This window comes from Epinephelus fuscoguttatus, linkage group LG15 (genome assembly GCF_011397635.1).
Source record: "Epinephelus fuscoguttatus linkage group LG15, E.fuscoguttatus.final_Chr_v1".
Taxonomy (NCBI): domain Eukaryota; kingdom Metazoa; phylum Chordata; class Actinopteri; order Perciformes; family Serranidae; genus Epinephelus; species Epinephelus fuscoguttatus.
The window spans coordinates 29570867-29590430 of record NC_064766.1 but is presented as its reverse complement, the minus strand read 5'-3'; the positions used below and the strand labels follow the sequence as shown (position 1 = coordinate 29590430).

Here is a 19564-nt window from a genome sequence, read left to right as displayed (position 1 = left end):
TGGCTCAGGTTCGGCGAAAAATAAACAAATGCTGTTGTCTGATACGAAATAAAGAAAGCTACAAGTTTAGTGTCAGCTCAGAGCCCCACAGTGTTAGGAGTGTTTCCGTCAGTCAATGTTCCTCTCTGTGCACCAGAGGTAAAGAGAGGAAATTTGTCGCCGATTGCTTGACGTATTCTCTCGGCGAAGGGAGCAGAGACGCTGTTAGGTAACATCTCTCCACTTCCAAAATCTGCTGTCTGTTTCATCTCACTCTATTTAACACACACAATGACACACACACAAGATCTCAGACTGACATTGTACACATTTCTAGAAAACGTGCTCCTTAGCAACCCCCAACACACTAATCTGCCGTTTGTGGGAAGGCTGTATAATGCTGCAATCTCATCCCCCCCCCCCGTGCTTGAGATGCCCTGTTTGTGGCTTAGCATGTGTGATTGAATAGGGTCCTATGTGATCAATAGAGCTCATTACATGTCCCTGTGGGCAGTTGTCTCACCCTAAGGCTCTCTTAGATTGCTTTTACCTGCAGCCTGCTCTGCCTTATTGCTTCAAGTGGCTCCAACTTTGTTTGCGACATAATTAATTTTCTAATTGAATTACTCAAGCCTGGCCTTTGCACGCTATTTTCCCTAAATGTAGATTGAAGTATCCATTAGGTTCCCTTCAGCATAGGCTGTGGGTGTTTTCGGTGTCAGAGGGCTCTGCTGTATGTTTGGGGATTGGGCGGGTGTTAGACCGCCTTCCAAAAGGGAGGCTGAAGAAAACAGTGGCTGCACCTGTTGTTCCCTGCAGTTGCTGTGTGGCGGGGTTAGCACCTGCTCACGCGGCTGCTGTGTGGCTGTCTGTGTGGGCAGCAGGGATAACAGGGAGACCATTCACACCCGCTCAGACTGCTGTCTGCAGCCCCTCTCCCTAAACGCTCGTTCGCTCCGAGCTTTCTGCTCCATCATTTCTTTTACATCCTCTGCCGATCCCCCTGTAGCCTATATGCCAGATTGCTATCACACTTTATCCTTTGTATCCCCGATCTGTCTGTCTGTCTGTCTGTGTTTCTGTCTCTCCCTCCCCTCCACCCCTCCTCCATCTATTTTCTTTTTTGTCTCTGACCATCTCTTCTTGCCTTTCAACTCACACAGAAACATAAACAGCAGCAGCTGGGAGCTGTTATGGTCCTTCTGTGGAGCTCGATAGCTTTTAGTGTGAAGGATGAAGTTGTAAACAATAAATTACATATAACTACTAAATCACTTCAGTAAGAGCTTGGACGCCCGTGAGTGAGCTTTTAACTTGGGCTGTGAAGGTTGAGTATGTGCAGTGTGGTTATGGGTAATTTAAGTGACAAGTTATTGTGAGTGTGCAAGATGCATTTGGGATGTTTTTTGAGTATTCTCCAGTTTTTGTCAACACTAAGAGGCAGACACTGAGCATCTATGTCTAAATAACTACCTCAAATGAATACCAGAAACACAGTGTGCTCAGTGCATCCATCATGCCACTCCTGTTTCTCCACTGACTTAGTAATGACATAATCAATTGACTTTATGGCTGCCAAATCATCACATGTGACCTTTACTCTTGTTAACAGGAAACCTTAGGCAAACATTAAAAAAACATACTGAATGTACACAAGGGAACAATTAAACACAGCATTTAAAGAGTGATAAGCCTAATTTGGACCACCACCTCTGATCCGGGTCGTGATCTAAATAAGAATTTCAATCAGGCTTTGTGCTCGTCCTTGCAATGCAGTGTTATAACGTCAAAGTATTGTGAGCTCTTTCTGCTGAGGCATCACTTCGACCCTATACGTGCAATAATAAGCCCTGTAAGAGCCAATGCAACACGTGAAAGAACAATGACATGCAGCCATATGCAACAAAGATGTGCCCGTGAAACGCAAATGAAACATCAAACTTGCAGCAGACACAAAGAGCAGTTCATGTCCACAAAGGTCCAGGCGGTGCCAAACACACACATCCACTGGCTAACCCGGAGGAGTAATAATGCAGCATCGCGTTTAGTGGCAGTAATAAAAATGCGCACATGATGTATACCTGTTCATCCCATCCGCCCCCCGTCTCCCCTCACACATACCCATCCCTCAATCCCACCATTTGGCACACTCACCGCACCAGATGGCCAGGTAGGGAGGCGGAGGCAGGTGCCAGTCGCCAACTCGCCCTCTCCGGTCGCTTTTCTTCCTCTCTGTGGAGAAAAGGGTGATGGATACCACGGATCTCGGTATCCAAAGCCTCTCTGTAATAACAGCAGCTCCTCCGCCGCACCTCACCTGTCTCTTCCCTCTACGGTTCCTGCGCGCCGCCGTAGCATCACCGTTTACCGAGCGCGTCCTAAACGCCCAGTCAACTACAAAACGCTTTTTTTTTTTTTTTTTTTACCCAGGAGAGAAAGAGTCCGTAGTCTTAATGCGTAAACAGCAACCTATAGGGGCTCTCTGTGATCCAGGATACGGTCTCTCCTCCGGTAGCCCTGTTCAGACCCCTGTAAAATCCCAGATCCTGCAACTGCGGACTGTAAGAAGTCTCCTGTCAGAGGGACCGGCCAGCTGTCTGCACTTGGTCAAGCAACGGCTTTGAAATCAGGAGTCAGCAAAATGTAATCCTCCTTTTTGAATTTACAGTGACGAGGTGAAATGTCCAACGCAGAGCAGTCACAGTGACAGCAGGGGCCCATAATTCACAGCCCCTGAAACACAGTCCTGCAGTGGATCAATGATGAATGGAGGACCTCTCTCTCTTTACCTCCCTCTACCTTCCTCTCTCTCTCTCTCTCTCTCTCTCTCTCTCTCTCTCTCTCTCTCACACACACACACACACACACACATACACATAGGCTACAAACACATTATGCCACAAGGCATTACTGAAATACGTGTTTGATGATGTTCATGAAAGTTGCAAATTAAAGGACCTAAAACATAAAGCTGCAAAGGGAAGTATGTGTACACACACACACACACACACACACACACACACACACACACACACACACACACACACACACACACCGCCACCGGCCACTTTATTAGGTACAACTTGCTCTTACTGGGTTGGATCCCCTTTTGCCTTCAGAATTGCCTTAATTATTTGTGGCTCATACTATGTGTGTATATATATATATATATATATATATATATATATATGTCTGTCAGAAACTGCTGATCTACTGGGATTTTCACACAAAACCATCTCTAGGGTTTACAGAGGATTGTCTGAAAAAGAGAAAATATCCAGTGAGCAGCAGTTCTCTGGGTGAAAATGCCTTGTTGATGCCAGAGGTCAGAGGAGAATGGCCAGACTGGTTCAAGATGATAGAAAGGCAACAGTAACTCAAATAACCACTGGTTACAACCAAGGTCTGCAGAAGACCATCTCTGAACCAACAACACGTCCAACCTTGAAGCAGATGGGCTACAGCAGCAGAAGACCACACCAGGTGCCACTCCTGTCAGCTAACAACAGGAAACTGAGGCTACAGTTCACACAGGCTCACCAAAACTGGACAATAGAAGATTGGAAAAACGTTGCCTGGTCTGATGAGTCTGGATTTCTGCTGCCACATTCAGATGGTAGGGTCAGAATTTGGTATAAACAACATGAAAGCATGGATCCATCCTGCCTTGTATCAGGCTGGTGGTGGTGGTGTAATGGTGTGGGGGAGATTTTCTTGGCACACTTTGGGCCCCTTAGTACCAACTGAGCATGGTTTAAACACCACAGCCTACCTGAGTATTGTTGCTGACCGTGTCCATCACTTTATGACCACAGTGTACCCATCTTCTGATGGCTACTTCCAGCAGGATAACGCACCATGTCACAAAGCTCAAATCATCTCAAACTGGGTTCTTGAACATGACAGTGAGTTCACTGTACTCCAATGGCCTCCACAGTCACCAGATCTCTCAGTCCAATAGAGCACCTTTGGGATGTAGATATATGCACCAGGCTACAAAGAATAAAATATGTTTTTAAAAATACACAAGCACTCTCTAGAAAAATCATCACATATATTCTAGATGGAAGTGAAAAATAACTCACTATTCAAGCACGGTAGGACCACTTATACTTTAGTATTTATTTTCCCTTTTTCATGCTAATTGCTTTACACATCTACTCCTCTACCACTACATTTCAGGGTGAAATATTGTACTCATTTTTCCACTACATTTATTTCACAGTTATAGCCAAATAAAAATGAGATTTCTGCATTAAAATTGCCAACAGTTTCTATAATATGATGCATTATTATAGACTGCTATAACAGAAACTGCCCGCAGCATATAAAAGAGCCCAAACTGTCCCTCACCGGACCAGCTATAACATTAAATGATTTTTATATATGTAAACACATCAGTAGTATTCATCGCCTAATATAACCCTTTTATAATATAACATTGAAAAAGAAAAGTCTACTGAATAATGGGGATCTTTAACTTTAATTTTTTTTGCCTTTGTACATGTAATGAAGTAGGATATTAAATGCAGGACCTTTACTTTTAATTGACATTTTTTATGGACTGGTACTTAAATAAATGATCTGAATACTTGTCCTACTTCTGGGCCTGGATAGGGTTTTAAATATTGAGACTGTAATGAATGGAAAACACAAGCACCTTGTCTGTATAGTTATTATTTCTTTTTGATTAATATAATTATTTTTAACTTCCAGTTTGCCACGTTGGGTTTAATCTGTCCTTTTTGTATTTTATTTTTTTCCCTTTGTTCCTGATTTTGTCAATATTTGAAGTGTGTTATGTTATGTTATGATGTTTGATGACAGAATTGTTTTAATTAATTAGATTAAATTAAATTGAATTCAGTTAAAATAAATTAAATTAAAATAAAATAGTAATAAAATAAAATAATAAAATAATAAAATAAATAAAATGAATTGAATTGAATTAGATTAAAATACATTTATATATAACAAAGCCATCAGAAAAGGATATTTACCCACTATAACTGTGGTATTAACACTATAAACCTTTGAGGAAACAAAACTTTGAAATGCTGTGAGGCTTTAAAGTAGTTGAAAATAATTTATGCACAACCCTGTAAAGATTTCCCTCTATTTTTAACCATTTATTAGTGCGATAATAGGTGATAATAAATTATATTGAGGCACGTTGTAATAAAGTTTTGAACAAGGAATAAGCCGTTACGTCACTTCCGGGTTTAGTCGGACAGTAGTAAAAAAAAAAAAAATCTGGTTGCCATGAATTTCAGCTAGCTAGCCACCGACAACTGTCAGTACACTTGAGTAAAACCATCCATGTCAAGACACAAGAAGGATTTTCGGAGTCTTGTGCCGCTTCTGTGTTCATATAGGAGCACACCAGCCTGCCTGCCAACCTACTGTGAATCGGTAAGTAGCTAGCTTTGAGGCTAGCGTGCTAGCGAGCTAGCCGTCGCCGCTAGCTGGTCGCCCCGCTGACGATAAGTGATTATATTTTGCCTGTTAGCTGACATTAACCTGTGCGGCGGGTAGCGTCTATTTACAGCAGTAATGTGTCGCCTGTCTGTCCCTTCAGTCGCAGGTATGCTTTGACAACACACCGCTCCCGTAATGTTCCCACATCACTGGCTAGCGATAGAGGTTAATACCGTTGTTAACCATGTAGCTACCATTAGCATATCAGTCGCTCCCTGTCGCTCTGTGTGTCTGTGTTGAGGGGGTGTTTTAATTAGTCACCAGTGTCCATGATCACATCAGGGCATCTGAATCCCTTTAATCCCTTTGTGAGGTTGTAGCAGCCTCAGTATATGGGGAAATGCAAATAACTTCTGTCCTAATACGCGCCAGCTGGTTACAAGAACTGTGTAATGATGACAATAACAACTGACGCTTTAACCCTTACAATGAACCCGAACTGTCTTTCTGTCTGTGAAGCAAAGTTATATCTTCCTCACAGCTGAACCCAGTGTCTGTGTCATTTTATGTGGTTTCAGTTGCTCCATTTGATAAAGCAAGACTGATAGCTTTGGCTTTTTAAAATGTGTAATCTGTAAAAAGAGCTACTTTAAAAGCTAACTAGGTGACAATACCTTGTCATGCACAGTCTGTTGTTACATGAAATATAGACATTTTAATGTGTTACAATTTCTCTTTATAAAGATCTTGCTGGCGCAGTGACTACACCAGAAGACCTTGGCACCGTTGTGTGCCAGTTCATTTCAAGACCCAGGGATTTCTGAATCCAGGTACGTGCCTAACAGGATATCTGTGCAGGGTTTCCCCCAGGAAATTGGTTGTCTGCTTTTTCTAACTTGGAAAACATAGGATGTGATAGATCAGTCAATCACCTGCTGAGCTGAGTACACATCACATCTCGTAACCCATGTAGGAACTTGATGAAGATTTAAACATAAGCCTCATTAATTAAATATTTGGCCTTCACTGTGTCACTGCTCATTCCTCTGAAGCTACTATATTTCATAAAATCTACAGTGGAGATTTCAGGCAAGGTGGTGCATCTCTACTATAAAACACTGAAGGGAACCCTGCTGTGAATCACAGGTGAAAGGCTTCTTGCGTGCTGTTTGTGTTTATGTTTTTCTGCCACCTAATTACTCTGTCTTCTGTGTTTATTTTCCACCAGAAGATGAACGGTCTGTCCATACGAGAGCTATGCTGTCTCTTCTGCTGCCCCCCTTGTCCCAGCCGCATTGCAGCCAAACTGGCTTTCCTCCCTCCAGAGCCCACCTACGCCCTTCTCCCTGACCCAGATCCAGGTTCCGGAGCTGGAGCTGCCTCTGGGTCCAGCTCCGGTGCTGCTCAGCCTTCTCTCGGAGCCCCAGGACTGCGTTCCCGGCTGGGCACTGGTAGTGGAAGTGACAGAGGAGGTGGAGGTGGTGCCGGAGGTGGGGGTGGTGGAGGAGGAGGAGGTGGTGGTGGTGGAGGCGGCGGTGGCGGAGGAGGAGGAGGTGGCAGCGGTGGGAGTGAGGGCAGGTGGAAGCTTCATCTCACAGAGAGAGCAGAGTTCCAGTATTCACAGAGAGAGCTGGATGTGACGGATGTATTCCTGACCAGATCTAGCCGAGGGAACAGGGTGGGGTGCATGTACATTCGCTGCGCCCCCAACGCCAGGTTAGACACACCGCCGTCCGAACACGTTGAGACTGAACCTGATCGCATGCACAGATCATAACCTTATCTCTATGTTTTGCATTTGCTTTAAATAGGACAGCTTGACCTTCTTTTGTTTGAACTACATGCAAATATATTTTTCTCCGTCATACAATTATATCCCATATTTTTCCATAAATCTGGGGTTTCCCCGTTCAGCAGTGCCCCTGCTTCGCCTCATCCAGCTGCTTAACTTCCCTCTTCTTTCTTCCTCCTCCTTTGTCTCTCAGGTTTACAGTTTTGTTTTCCCACGGCAATGCAGTAGACCTGGGCCAGATGAGCAGCTTCTACATCGGCTTAGGCACACGCATCAACTGCAACATCTTTTCCTATGATTACTCAGGCTACGGTGTTAGCACTGGCAAGCCCTCTGAGAAGAACCTATATGCTGATATTGATGCTGCCTGGCACGCCCTGCGCTCCCGGTAAGCAGGCTGAAGCTGTCCGCTACCGTCCACACAAGATCCCTAAATGAACAGCCAACAAGCGCCCAATGCCAGTTAAAGTGTCTTTGGTAGATAAATCACTAAGGGCCACTCACATCACGGGCCAGTAACATTTTGTGAAAATAACATTTGGTTGGCTCAGTTATACACAAACTTTGTCGCTGGTACCCTCTCTCTGACCATTAGCCAGTCAAATCAAAGCGAAACAATGGCTCCGTATCTGACAGACTGATGATTGGCTGTCACATACTGTGCTCTGTGTGAAGCCTCGGCATCTGAAATCCTGGAAAATATTCCTCCTGTTTATCTGCTGCCAGCATGGTTAATGAGCCTCATGTCAGCAGAAACTTAACACTCCCAGGGGGCAACACAGAGGGACTTTGAGGCCACTGAAAAACAATAAGCATTAATGTTACAGCAAAATCTGAATTTACTCACACAGTCCCTGATTCTGTGCCTCACATAGTATTTAAACAGGTTGGTTAATATGCTGTACTGCTGTCACACATGGTTGGCTATTTGCTTATGACGTTCTCTTTCAAACTTTGTCTATTATTAACATGACACACAGTGGTAGCTGTTCCCATGTGCTGGAGTGAACGACACTGTGCTGCACTTCATCTGCATATGGAAATATATACACCGCACATCAGCCCTTTTGCACTACCCATACTTTCAGAATAAAAGGGACTCCTACTTTGATATCCTGTACTGAAATCTGTCGGTTGTCTCAGGTACGGCATCAGCCCTGAGAATATCATCCTGTACGGGCAGAGCATCGGCACGGTGCCCACAGTAGACTTGGCGTCACGGTTTGAGTGTGCTGCTGTGGTCCTCCACTCTCCTCTCACCTCTGGCATGAGAGTGGCTTTCCCCGACACCAAGAAGACATACTGCTTTGACGCCTTCCCTAAGTAAGTGTTTTAACGTATGTTAGTTGTATTTTATGTGTTATCAATGGTTTTACAATATACTAAGCAGTATTTCGCTGAGAAAGCAGTGTACAGACTCTCACAGAAGGAACCTCTCTCAAGTCATCACTTAAGACCCACTGGAAGTGTGTGGCGGTGTATTTTTCTGCAGAGACTCAGCCCTCTGCCTGTATTTTCCTTTTATTTACAGTGTTCAGGACGTTTATGGGCGTGTACCCGTACAACGCTCAGGTGAGGTCAGGGCTTTATGAAAAGGTAGTGACCAGATGCCAGACTGTAAGCAGCAGGCATCCAAGAGATACAGCGCCAAAGATATGAAGATACAGTGACATGGAACACTAAACAGGAGTGAGTCTGGGGTTGGCTGAAAATCTGTCTCTTCAGTAGTCAGTACTCACACCATGTAAACCTAAAGATGTCTGCAGAAAGAACTGAACAGTGGCTTTGTTTGCTCCAGTTAAGTTATTTACAGGAAACTCCATTGCTGACAGTGTAGTATGAAAATGTCCATTAAAACTTCTTTCCTGTGATATAAGCAGCTTCTCTGCTGTTGCCTAAAGCCAAAATATCATATACACTGCTTCCATTCATATTCTGATAATCACTGGTTCTTTGTAAAGCAACATGGGAGCAGTGTGACCTGTGAAAGTTGAATGCACTTATTGTAAGTTGCTTTGGACAAACGTATCTGATAAATGAACAAGGTCGGGCCATAGAAACAGAATGAAAGTAGGACAGACATTCATATTCAAATCAACAAAGCAGCAGCAATTTTTATGTGTGCAGTTGCCATTGCAGCCATGGCAGCAGGCTAACTTCTGTATTAACTTCCGTATACGCAAACCAGCTTGGGACAAGTTGCAGTTTCAATGAGTAGTGGAGTAGTGTGCCTTGCTGCTAAAGAGGAATTAAGGATTGTTGGATTTACATTGCAGCGTTACTTGCTGAGAAACGTAACTAGTTAGAGAGAGTTTTAGCTGGGAGGTGTGTTGGAGCAGACTTCACTACCTTCATATGTATCTGATAAATAAAGATAAAGTCACAAAAGGAAAGGAAACATTCTTCCACCTATTTTCATTATTAAACAGAAAAATACAACTGTACACCAATCCCAGTTTCTTTTTTTACCAAACCAGGATGGTAGGTAACTCATTGTAAAACACACTTAACTTAAAACTCGACAGAGACAAAATGAAACTTACCAAGACCTTCTTAAGCCCTATTCGGACGGGATTAGTTTTATATAGGGACGTGGGGTAAAGTAATAATTACCAGAGATTTTAGACCTGTCCGAATGTGCCATGTCAGTAATCATTACGGCACGATGTCAGTAAAGATTACCGCGACTTTTACCTTCTGTAAAAGGGTCCAGGACAATTACCTCAGGTAATACTAATCCCGTGCGAGTAGACCAGCAGTAAATATGTGTGTTAGGGCTGTCAAAAAAAAAAATCGAAGTTAGAAATACAGTACAGGCCAAAAGTTTGGACACACCTTCTCATTCAATGCGTTTTCTTTATTTTCATGACTATTTACATTGTAGATTCTCACTGAAGGCATCAAAACTATGAATGAACACATGTGGAGTTATGTACTTAACAAAAAAAGGTGAAATAACTGAAAACATGTTTTATATTCTAGTTTCTTCAAAATAGCCACCCTTTGCTCTGATTACTGCTTTGCACACTCTTGGCATTCTCTCAATGAGCTTCAAGAGGTAGTCACCTGAAATGGTTTTCCAACAGTCTTGAAGGAGTTCCCAGAGGTGTTTAGCACTTGTTGGCCCCTTTGCCTTCACTCTGCGGTCCAGCTCACCCCAAACCATCTCGATTGGGTTCAGGTCCGGTGACTGTGGAGGCCAGGTCATCTGCCGCAGCACTCCATCACTCTCCTTCTTGGTCAAATAGCCCTTACACAGCCTGGAGGTGTGTTTGGGGTCATTGTCCTGTTGAAAAATAAATGATCGTCCAACTAAACGCAAACCGGATGGGATGGCATGTCGCTGCAGGATGCTGTGGTAGCCATGCTGGTTCAGTGTGCCTTCAATTTTGAATAAATCCCCAACAGTGTCACCAGCAAAACACCCCCACACCATCACACCTCCTCCTCCATGCTTCACAGTGGGAACCAGGCATGTGGAATCCATCCGTTCACCTTTTCTGCGTCTCACAAAGACACGGTGGTTGGAACCAAACATCTCAAATTTGGACTCATCAGACCAAAGCACAGATTTCCACTGGTCTAATGTCCATTCCTTGTGTTTCTTGGCCCAAACAAATCTCTTCTGCTTGTTGCCTCTCCTTAGCAGTGGTTTCCTAGCAGCTATTTGACCATGAAGGCCTGATTCACGCAGTCTCCTCTTAACAGTTGTTCTAGAGATGGGTCTGCTGCTAGAACTCTGTGTGGCATTCATCTGGTCTCTGATCTGAGCTGCTGTTAACTTGCCATTTCTGAGGCTGGTGACTCGGATGAACTTATCCTCAGAAGCAGAGGTGACTCTTGGTCTTCCTTTCCTGGGTCGGTCCTCATGTGTGCCAGTTTCGTTGTAGCGCTTGATGGTTTTTGCCACTCCACTTGGGGACACATTTAAAGTTTTTGCAATTTTCCGGACTGACTGACCTTCATTTCTTAAAGTAATGACGGCCACTCGTTTTTCTTTAGTTAGCTGATTGGTTCTTGCCATAATATGAATTTTAACAGTTGTCCAATAGGGCTGTCGGCTGTGTATTAACCTGACTTCTGCACAACACAACTGATGGTCCCAACCCCATTGATAAAGCAAGAAATTCCACTAATTAACCCTGATAAGGCACACCTGTGAAGTGGAAACCATTTCAGGTGACTACCTCTTGAAGCTCATGGAGAGAATGCCAAGAGTGCAAAGCAGTAATCAGAGCAAAGGGTGGCTATTTTGAAGAAACTAGAATATAAAACATGTTTTCAGTTATTTCACCTTTTTTTGTTAAGTACATAACTCCACATGTGTTCATTCATAGTTTTGATGCCTTCAGTGAGAATCTACAATGTAAATAGTCATGAAAATAAAGAAAACACATTGAATGAGAAGGTGTGTCCAAACTTTTGGCCTGTACTGTATGTTCGAATATATATATTTTTTTATACGTTCAAACCTAAATTTGATAATTTGAATATCATTAATAATTAATTAATACTATCAATAATGTTGTATATCACGGCAAATCCCGTTCGGGAGGCAGAGAGAGGGAGGGAGAGGCACTGACGGAGGAGCCCGCTGCGCCAACACCACCCACTGCGCTGTCCGCGATATGTGACCTGTTCGGGGAGACATACAGGGAGAGTGGTGCACCTGCTGCCTCCCTGCCTACCCTTTTTGAAGAAGAGATGAAACGTTACCAGAATGAGACACCACTGCGAGCCGACCAGGATCCACTCTTGTGGTGCACGTACTGAAGTATCCAAACATTGCTCAGATAGCGAGGCAGAAGATGGTCATACCTGCCACTTCAGTGAGGTCAGAACGGGTGTTTTCATCCGAGTGTCACGTTCATATTGCAATAAGCATCTTATTTTTTTGTTGGGTTTTTTTGTAGAAAAAAAATAAAATAAAATAATAATAATACTAATACTAATAGCCTACTAATACTACTAATAATAAATTCTAATATTATTCGAACTCTACTAAATTAATTCAAAAATATTCAAACTCAATTTCCTGGTGCTTTTGACAGTCCTATCATACGCACATGATGGCAGGAGGGGACGGCGGTGCGTGAATGGATTTACCCCTCCCACTTGTGGTAGTTTGACTGATATTTCTTATCCCGTGCGAATCGGCCATTAATATTACTGTCGTCCTGTGGTAAAGTGACATTACTCCACGTCCCTATATAAAACTAATCCCGTCCGAATAGTGCTTTAGTTAGTCTTGTCAGTCATTTAGTTAGTAAGTCCACTGTTTCAGGAAACAAAACCCTTGATCCACTGAGTTAGATGCTGGTAGAAAAAGATTTCCGCACACTTACATCTATGCAGTGTCTCACTTCATGGTTGAGCTCCTACCACCAGGGTTGCACACAGGTGTGTCGCATACAGCCAGTGATTAGACCGAGATTGGTGACTTTCACCAGCCTGTCCATCGTTGACAGTCAGACACCGCACAGATGTAAGTGCGCGGAAATCTTTTTCTACCAACCTGGACTCATTGATGTTTTCAGCACCTTGCCAAGACTGAGCCGGGGGGAGCAGTGTTAGAATATTTGGGCTCTACATGCTGTTTATCGCTGTGGTCTCTCTGCCTCTCAGCTGTAGCTCTCGCTTGTTCTTCAGAGGCAGCTGCAGAAATGTTACATCATGTTTCAACAAACATGCGGTTAATGGCACCAAAAGAAACGGAAATACAGTAGAAATTTGTGGTATATTTTGCACAGTCATAAACATAGTTCTTATGAGGTATGTACTGCAATATTGTTTGTATGTCACTGGACTCATAGATAGCCACTCAGTAGCGGATTGCTTTTTTGAAAATGTGACTAAATAACTGATTACTTGAATGCAGAACTATTGGGTTACCCCCAACACTGCCAGTTGTAAACACATGTACTTACTGTGCAAACATGTCAATACATTTGATCACTTAAAAAAAGCAGTGAGCCAAAACAGAGTTCTCAAACTTGTGAGTGTGACACACTTTATGGCACCACTGAGGTGTGTGTTGTCGCCATAACCACTAACAACAGTCGCCATTTTCTGTTGAACTAGTCAAATGACCACAGCAAACAGTTCAGTGTCCTTTCTGTTCATTGTATATCCATGTGTTGGGTGATATGATAATACATTGTGTCATGACAGGAGTCCTTGTGAGGCCACATTGTAGTCTCTGGTTATACGAGACCATTGTGTTCAGTGTTGCATATCACAGTGCAGGACTGCATTATGGTAATAATGGGTTTACAAGGTTTTATTGTTTAGTTTTTATTTGGATCCCTGTTGGTTGTCACCTTGGCAACAGCTACTCTTCCTGGGGTTTCTGCTGCAAATGTAATGAGGTACCTTGATTTGTCAGGTATTAGATTCGCTGGATTAGCCAAAAACATGACTTCCCATCTGGTCGTTCATCCAGAAATAATTTCTCAATAATACTTCTGAAACATTTACTATATCACGGTGTATCACTGTAATGTAGTGTAGTGTATTCAGCGGTATTTTGATGTAACAATGATCGTCGGTGACATAATTAGTATTTGAATGGATTTTATGTAATTAAGTTAAACTGATTGCATCCATTATTTTTGTCAAAGAAGAAACTGTAAACCTTAAAAGACAGACCTAAGTGTGGTTCATTTGGGCAGGTGTGAACACAGCAATCACACTCTGGTGTGCACCAAAAGAACCAGATCAAGACCTTCTTGAAGAGGTGGTCTCGGTCTGGTTACAAATAAACTCTGGTGCGGTTCCTTTGTGGTGAGAACGTGTTCCGTCCTGGATCTGAACCAACTGCAGTCACATGACACATTGTTTGGGTTAAACATGAGCATGTTACAGTCCTGGAGGATTATTAATGTGCACCTCCTCCTGTACAGCCTTAATATGCACATTCAGCTCATCCAATGCATCAAAACATTGTTTTCTAGTTGGAGCCGCGCCTCGTTTTCAAACTGTATGGTTTGACTAAAATGAACAATGACAGCAATATAGTCCACGATGAGCAGCGTTAAAATCAACCTGCGTAGTTGTCCCTCCATTGTGACATTAGAAAGTGTCACATTTATCTTGCAAATGTACTCTTCTTCAACGTTTTGTTTACTTCCTGGATTTTTATACAACTACCTGACAAAATGAGTCCCTGATTCAGACCAAAGCAACACAACTCTAGGTCTGAAAGCACCCTGAAGGTCTATTCCCTACTTGGGACCTCATGTGATTTAAAAAGCACCCCTCCATGTCTGTGTTTCTTGCGGCGCATACACATGGGATAAGTGAAGTCTGTGTTGTACTTTAATTTCCTGACATTATCCTCTGGATATGATGCACACAGTCATTTGTAACTCCACTCTACACAACACAGAAACACTACACAGCACCACCAGCGGTGTTGTAGAACCTCTGTCTTTCGTAGAAATGTGGGTTAAAGTAACAGAACCAATTTGGCCACACGTTGCCATGTTATCCGTCTCATTGTTTTTGAGATTTCACTCCTCTGACTGATTCGAGCTCACCGTTTCTGTGAATGGGTCTCCATGCTGTGTAGTGAGACAAGCCTCCTGCATCCAACATGCTGTTAAAATTTCATTTATTATTGCCAACGCAGCCTCTGTAATTCTCAACTGGGAAAAAGGCAAAAACAAGGCGTGGAGAAAACAGAAAACCTAAATATGACCTCAAATCACAGAGATGCCGGTTTGCAAGGGACTAATATTATCACATGAACTCTGTCTTTTGTCAAATATGGTCTGTAATTTAAGGTTGAAATTTTACTTAACAAACTACAAAGATCACAGATGACTTCCTTAATTATTTCAAATTACCAAATGTCCTGACTGATACTGGTCTCATGTGAGTAGGGCTTTGAAGTATGATGTCACTTTAATGTATCTGTAATGTCTGAAATCACCTCTATTTGTCACTGTTAATCCGTGCTCAAAGAATTATCCTGCATCCTGTTTTCTTAAATTGCCTGGGTGGCGAATTAATAGCCTCCATCATTTCTCCTCCAGCATAGAGAAAGTGTCAAAGATCCCGTCTCCGGTGCTCATCATCCACGGTACAGAGGACGAGGTGATCGACTTCTCTCACGGCCTCGCCCTGTTCGAGCGCTGTCCCAAGGCCGTGGAGCCCCTCTGGGTGGAGGGCGCCGGTCACAACGACATTGAGCTTTACAGTCAGTACCTGGAGAGGCTACGGCGCTTCATCAACCAGGACCTGGCTGCACAGCATGCCTGAGAAAACAAACAACAGCCTCTCTGCGTCTGTGTGAATGAGACCGTGCGTATGCATGTGTGTGTGAGAGCGAGTGACGTCAGCATGTCTGCAAAGTACGTGTGAGAAACTGAACTTAAAACGATGTGTGATTTTTTTTTTATTTTTTTTTTCTTTCTCGTCACATCTGTGTGTCTTTGAAGCAGCACACCTTTAGGTTACTTTTCAACACAACACTTGTTCAAATGATTTCCTGTTGGAAAGGTGAGAACAGTTTTTAATCCATCAGTAGCTGTATCCATCTGTGCGGTGAGGTGAGGGCTGGAAACGAGCCGAGATTTAACAACTTCACAAATCTGGTTTTTAACAAGAGAAAATTTATGAACAGTGGCTTTGAAATGCGTCACCGACATAAATTAAGACGTAACTACAACGCGCTTCGTCCAAAAAGGCACACAGATGTAATTTTAAAGTATGAAGTGTTAGTGAATGTATGAGTCATGCGTGTAAGTGTCGGGTGTATATCCATATCTCCATGGACATGCGTGCACGTTTGTGTGTGTGTGAGAGTGTGTGTGAGGCAGTGCTGAAAGAAATGAAGGACATCCTGATGACTTGGACAGCTGCAAGTGGAGGAGGCTTATTGAGACTTATCAATATTGATGTTATTATTTTCTTTTTTTTTTTGCGTGTGTATGTATGAAGAATACCTCCACAGCTTGACCAGATCTCTCTTCAGTGGACACACACTGGTCAAGCATGTGCCCCCCCTTCCCCCTGCACACACACACACACACACACACACACACACACACACACACACACACACACACGCACACACACCTCCACCACTCCCTGTTTACCTGTTAATGGACATCCATCTGACTGCCAGGGCATTTCCCAAGTTGTTGTCCAGCTAACACTAACCTACTCTCTCTGTGTGGTTTGGGGGTCCATCTCTTTCCCTTTGGTATCAGTCACAGTGGATACACAAGGACCAGGCTGGAATACTGTCATAGCTCATGTGGCTGCTGGGGGTCTCATAGTTTCCTCTCGCTCATTTCCGACTCTAAAGAGCTCACAGAATGGCCAGCTGCCACTTTATTTCCTGGCTGTGTCTGAGCTTTAGCTGTCTGCAGAATTGCAGCAGCAGCATACAGGGAATTATTTTCATCTCTCTGTATTGCTTTCTCACAACCAGTCCTACACGTTTGTGATAAAGAGCGATAGTTCGGTTGAAATATTTGAAAGCCACATGAAGAATATCTCCGTTTATGTGGACAATTCTTCGGCATTTATAGAACAGCTGGAGAAGTGCAGGTTTACTTGGTAATTTTATTGTCACATCAGATATACGGACGGCTGTAGCCTTTCAGTATTTACTGGTGTGTGACTTTTAAAGGTTGGGCAGACTGCACTGGCTCGGCAACAGCAGGATTAAGTCAGAGTTAAAGGAATAGTTTGACATTTTTGGAATTACACTCTTGCTTTCTTGCTGAGAGGTAGATGAGACCCTTGTGCAGAGACTCCAGGAAGTGGCTGCACCCACACAAGAAATAGTTTTTCTATCAGTTAAAGAAACAAGATTCATGTTTATTTGTAAACCACAGGGCTGTCGCGATAGCTGCAATGTTGCAATACCGCCAACCACCACAACTGTTTTGTTCATATTTTTTTCTTTGATTCATTGGAGCACTGCGTATTGACACTCTGCTACAAACGCCAGCAGCGTGATGAGGCGCAAAGTGTGTATTCTGTGCTGAGCGCTGCACATTCGGCGTTTTATCTGATCTCCGAGTGTTGAAAAATATTTGACTTTGGCTAAAACACTGGCAGCTAGTCTGTGTTGCTTTTTACCCAGCTGTCCAATTACTGTAGAGCCTACCACAAAGACCAAAAGTCACATTACTGAACAACAACAGAGGAGAAATGAATACTGAACTCACAAAGACTCTCCTCCTTACGTGCTTCAGTCTCATTCAGTAGGCTACTCTGTTTTCATAGCAACCAGACGCAACCGAAGCATCTCAGCTGAAAAAACGCTCCCCTTATTGCGCCTCAATGCCCTTCTGTGTTCTGAGTTCAAACAATGACCAAGTATTTGATTTGTTTTAAAGCTGTGTCCTCTTTGTCATTTAAAAAGCAGCTAAGAAAATGTATTTACAAAGCACTAAAGTCAGGATAAATGAAGTAGCAGAGGCTGCTAATCGCGCTGTTGAGCCACCCTTAATCGCCGCAGGGGAAATTCCTTCACTGTGACAGCCCTAGTGAACTTTAGTGGTGCTAGCAGGTGGAAGCCAGGCTTGTTTTCAGTCCTTATGCTAAGCTAAGCTAACCAGCTGGTAGCCGCCGCTTCATATTTAGCATACAGACATGAGTGGAATCATTCTTTTCATCTGTCAGCGAGAAAGCAAATGAGCAAATTTCCAAAATAGTGGACTCTATGGTTTAAAGTCTGAAGTGCAGTTGTTGAGGTTGGCGAACACACCCTTTTTTGAGCTTAATATTTCAGTGGGATTTGGGGAGTGAGGAGACAAAGCAGCAGCTGAGACCACCAAACTAATGAGGATTATGTCAGTTTTAACTGCGAATAATCTTTTGCTTCACCAGAATCTCTTTTGTGTAACGCTGATTAACTTGTAGTCTCACAGCACAGGTTGTTTCCCAAGTCTTGCTCCAGTAGCACCCATCACCAGTCAGTTGATCAGCCTCCTGTTCACGTGCACACCTGTTTCTAACGTTTTTGTCTCAGTGTAATTAATCTGAACGTGTTTGTCATAGTGTGTCGGGGGGGTGGGGGCCATGGATTGTTTGTCTCAGAACCGTGCGCGTCGACGTTACGACTAATAATGTGATTCAGATAGGGTGCCAGGACAACGAGACATCATGCCTACTACAGCTCTATGTGACCTCCGTGGCCCTAAATGTACAGGAGCTCTCTTATGGGTGGCAGCACGCTTCAAGTCTGACACAAGCCATATTTGAGCCTCTCACTGTTGGTGTGGTGCAGGTTCCACCACACACACCTTTGCACATCAACACACACATTCAAAAACAACACACACACGCGCATACACACACACAGTACATGTACTGTAGTATACAGTATATTTACACATTTATATATATCAGATCAAGCATGACAAAAGCAGGTCTTAAGTTCAGCACTATTGTACAAAGCATCCAAAGTGTAATAAGGGTATAAAATGTAAGTTTGTGTGTCTTCATTATTATTGACTGTCTTCTACAGGCCAGCATAAGGATACTAACATCATGTTTGAATAACTAGTACTGGGCCCTGTGTGTAGACCTGGAAACGTACAAGAACTGGCTTCACGGTCGCAGGTTAGCACCACATTTCAGATCTACACAAGGCGTCTGCTCTGCTGCATAGGAGGCCCTTCAGTTTCAGTGATAGTAGCTGCGTTTTTTAAGGGAACATGTACTGAACTAGCACTGATCTGATTACTCCATTGTGGGAGTACAAGTGGGTCTTAGTGAACACCACTCGCTTCCTGTCATCACCTCGGAACAGGGAATCTTTCCATTCTCATCACGTGCTTTGTGTCTCTGATATTTAAATAATGGAAATCTGTTACCATCTTGGACCAGGGAGCTGAGCTGTCAGAAGAATTCGAGGGAGTTGTCGCCTCTCTCTGGAAGTAGAAGTAGGCTTCAGTTATTTCCTGGACCGGTCGTGTTATCAGGGAAACCACTGGATCCACCTTTCACTCATGGCGTTCAAGAAACGGGGCGGAGACTTGCCGTTTTATTGATGCACCACTATGGTTGACGTATATTGTATCCTCTGGCCCTGAATGTGTATTGATGGGGGTGGGGGTGGGGGGGTTGAGCAGTGAAAACTGTATGCATGTCTATTGTGTTTTGCAGAGCAAGTGACGGGGTGGGATGTTATCTCTATTATGTATTCTATGTGAGGGTAAAGCTGAACTCATGGCATCGGAACATTGAAGCGCTTTTTAAACAAAACGGGACGTTCATTTGAATTTTTTTATTGCTGATACTAACTGATGTATTGTTATGAGTTTTGTGCTAGAGTTTGAGCGGGGCAGTGGTAGGTGGGGGGGAGGGAGGGGGGGCTAGACAATATTAGTGGGCTGTTTATATGGTTACTGT

The 19564-nt window shown here is 43.4% G+C and overlaps 2 protein-coding genes across 3 annotated transcripts in view; one reads left to right on the top strand and one right to left on the bottom strand.

The window, feature by feature from the left end:
* LOC125901625 (semaphorin-6B-like) overlaps window positions 1-2735 on the bottom strand; it is a 48289-nt gene extending 45554 nt beyond the window's left edge. Inside the window, exon 1 of the mRNA XM_049597367.1 lies at window positions 2134-2735. The gene's annotated coding sequence lies outside the window, so the exon portion shown is untranslated. The remainder of the gene's footprint in view (window positions 1-2133) is intronic.
* Window positions 2736-5210: 2475 nt separating this feature from the next.
* Window positions 5211-19494, top strand: LOC125901627 (alpha/beta hydrolase domain-containing protein 17A-like). Of its 2 annotated transcripts, none has more exons than XM_049597369.1 (6): window positions 5211-5391; window positions 6142-6227; window positions 6629-7113; window positions 7383-7577; window positions 8333-8512; window positions 15226-19494. In XM_049597369.1, exons 3-6 carry the CDS (start codon window positions 6629-6631, stop codon window positions 15449-15451), a joined length of 1086 nt encoding a protein of 361 aa, XP_049453326.1. In that variant the 5' UTR covers window positions 5211-5391; window positions 6142-6227; the 3' UTR covers window positions 15452-19494. The 2 variants fall into 2 exon arrangements, with proteins under 2 accessions (XP_049453326.1, XP_049453325.1); XM_049597368.1 differs by having other exon boundaries at window positions 6626-7113.
* Window positions 19495-19564: the final 70 nt, after the last annotated feature.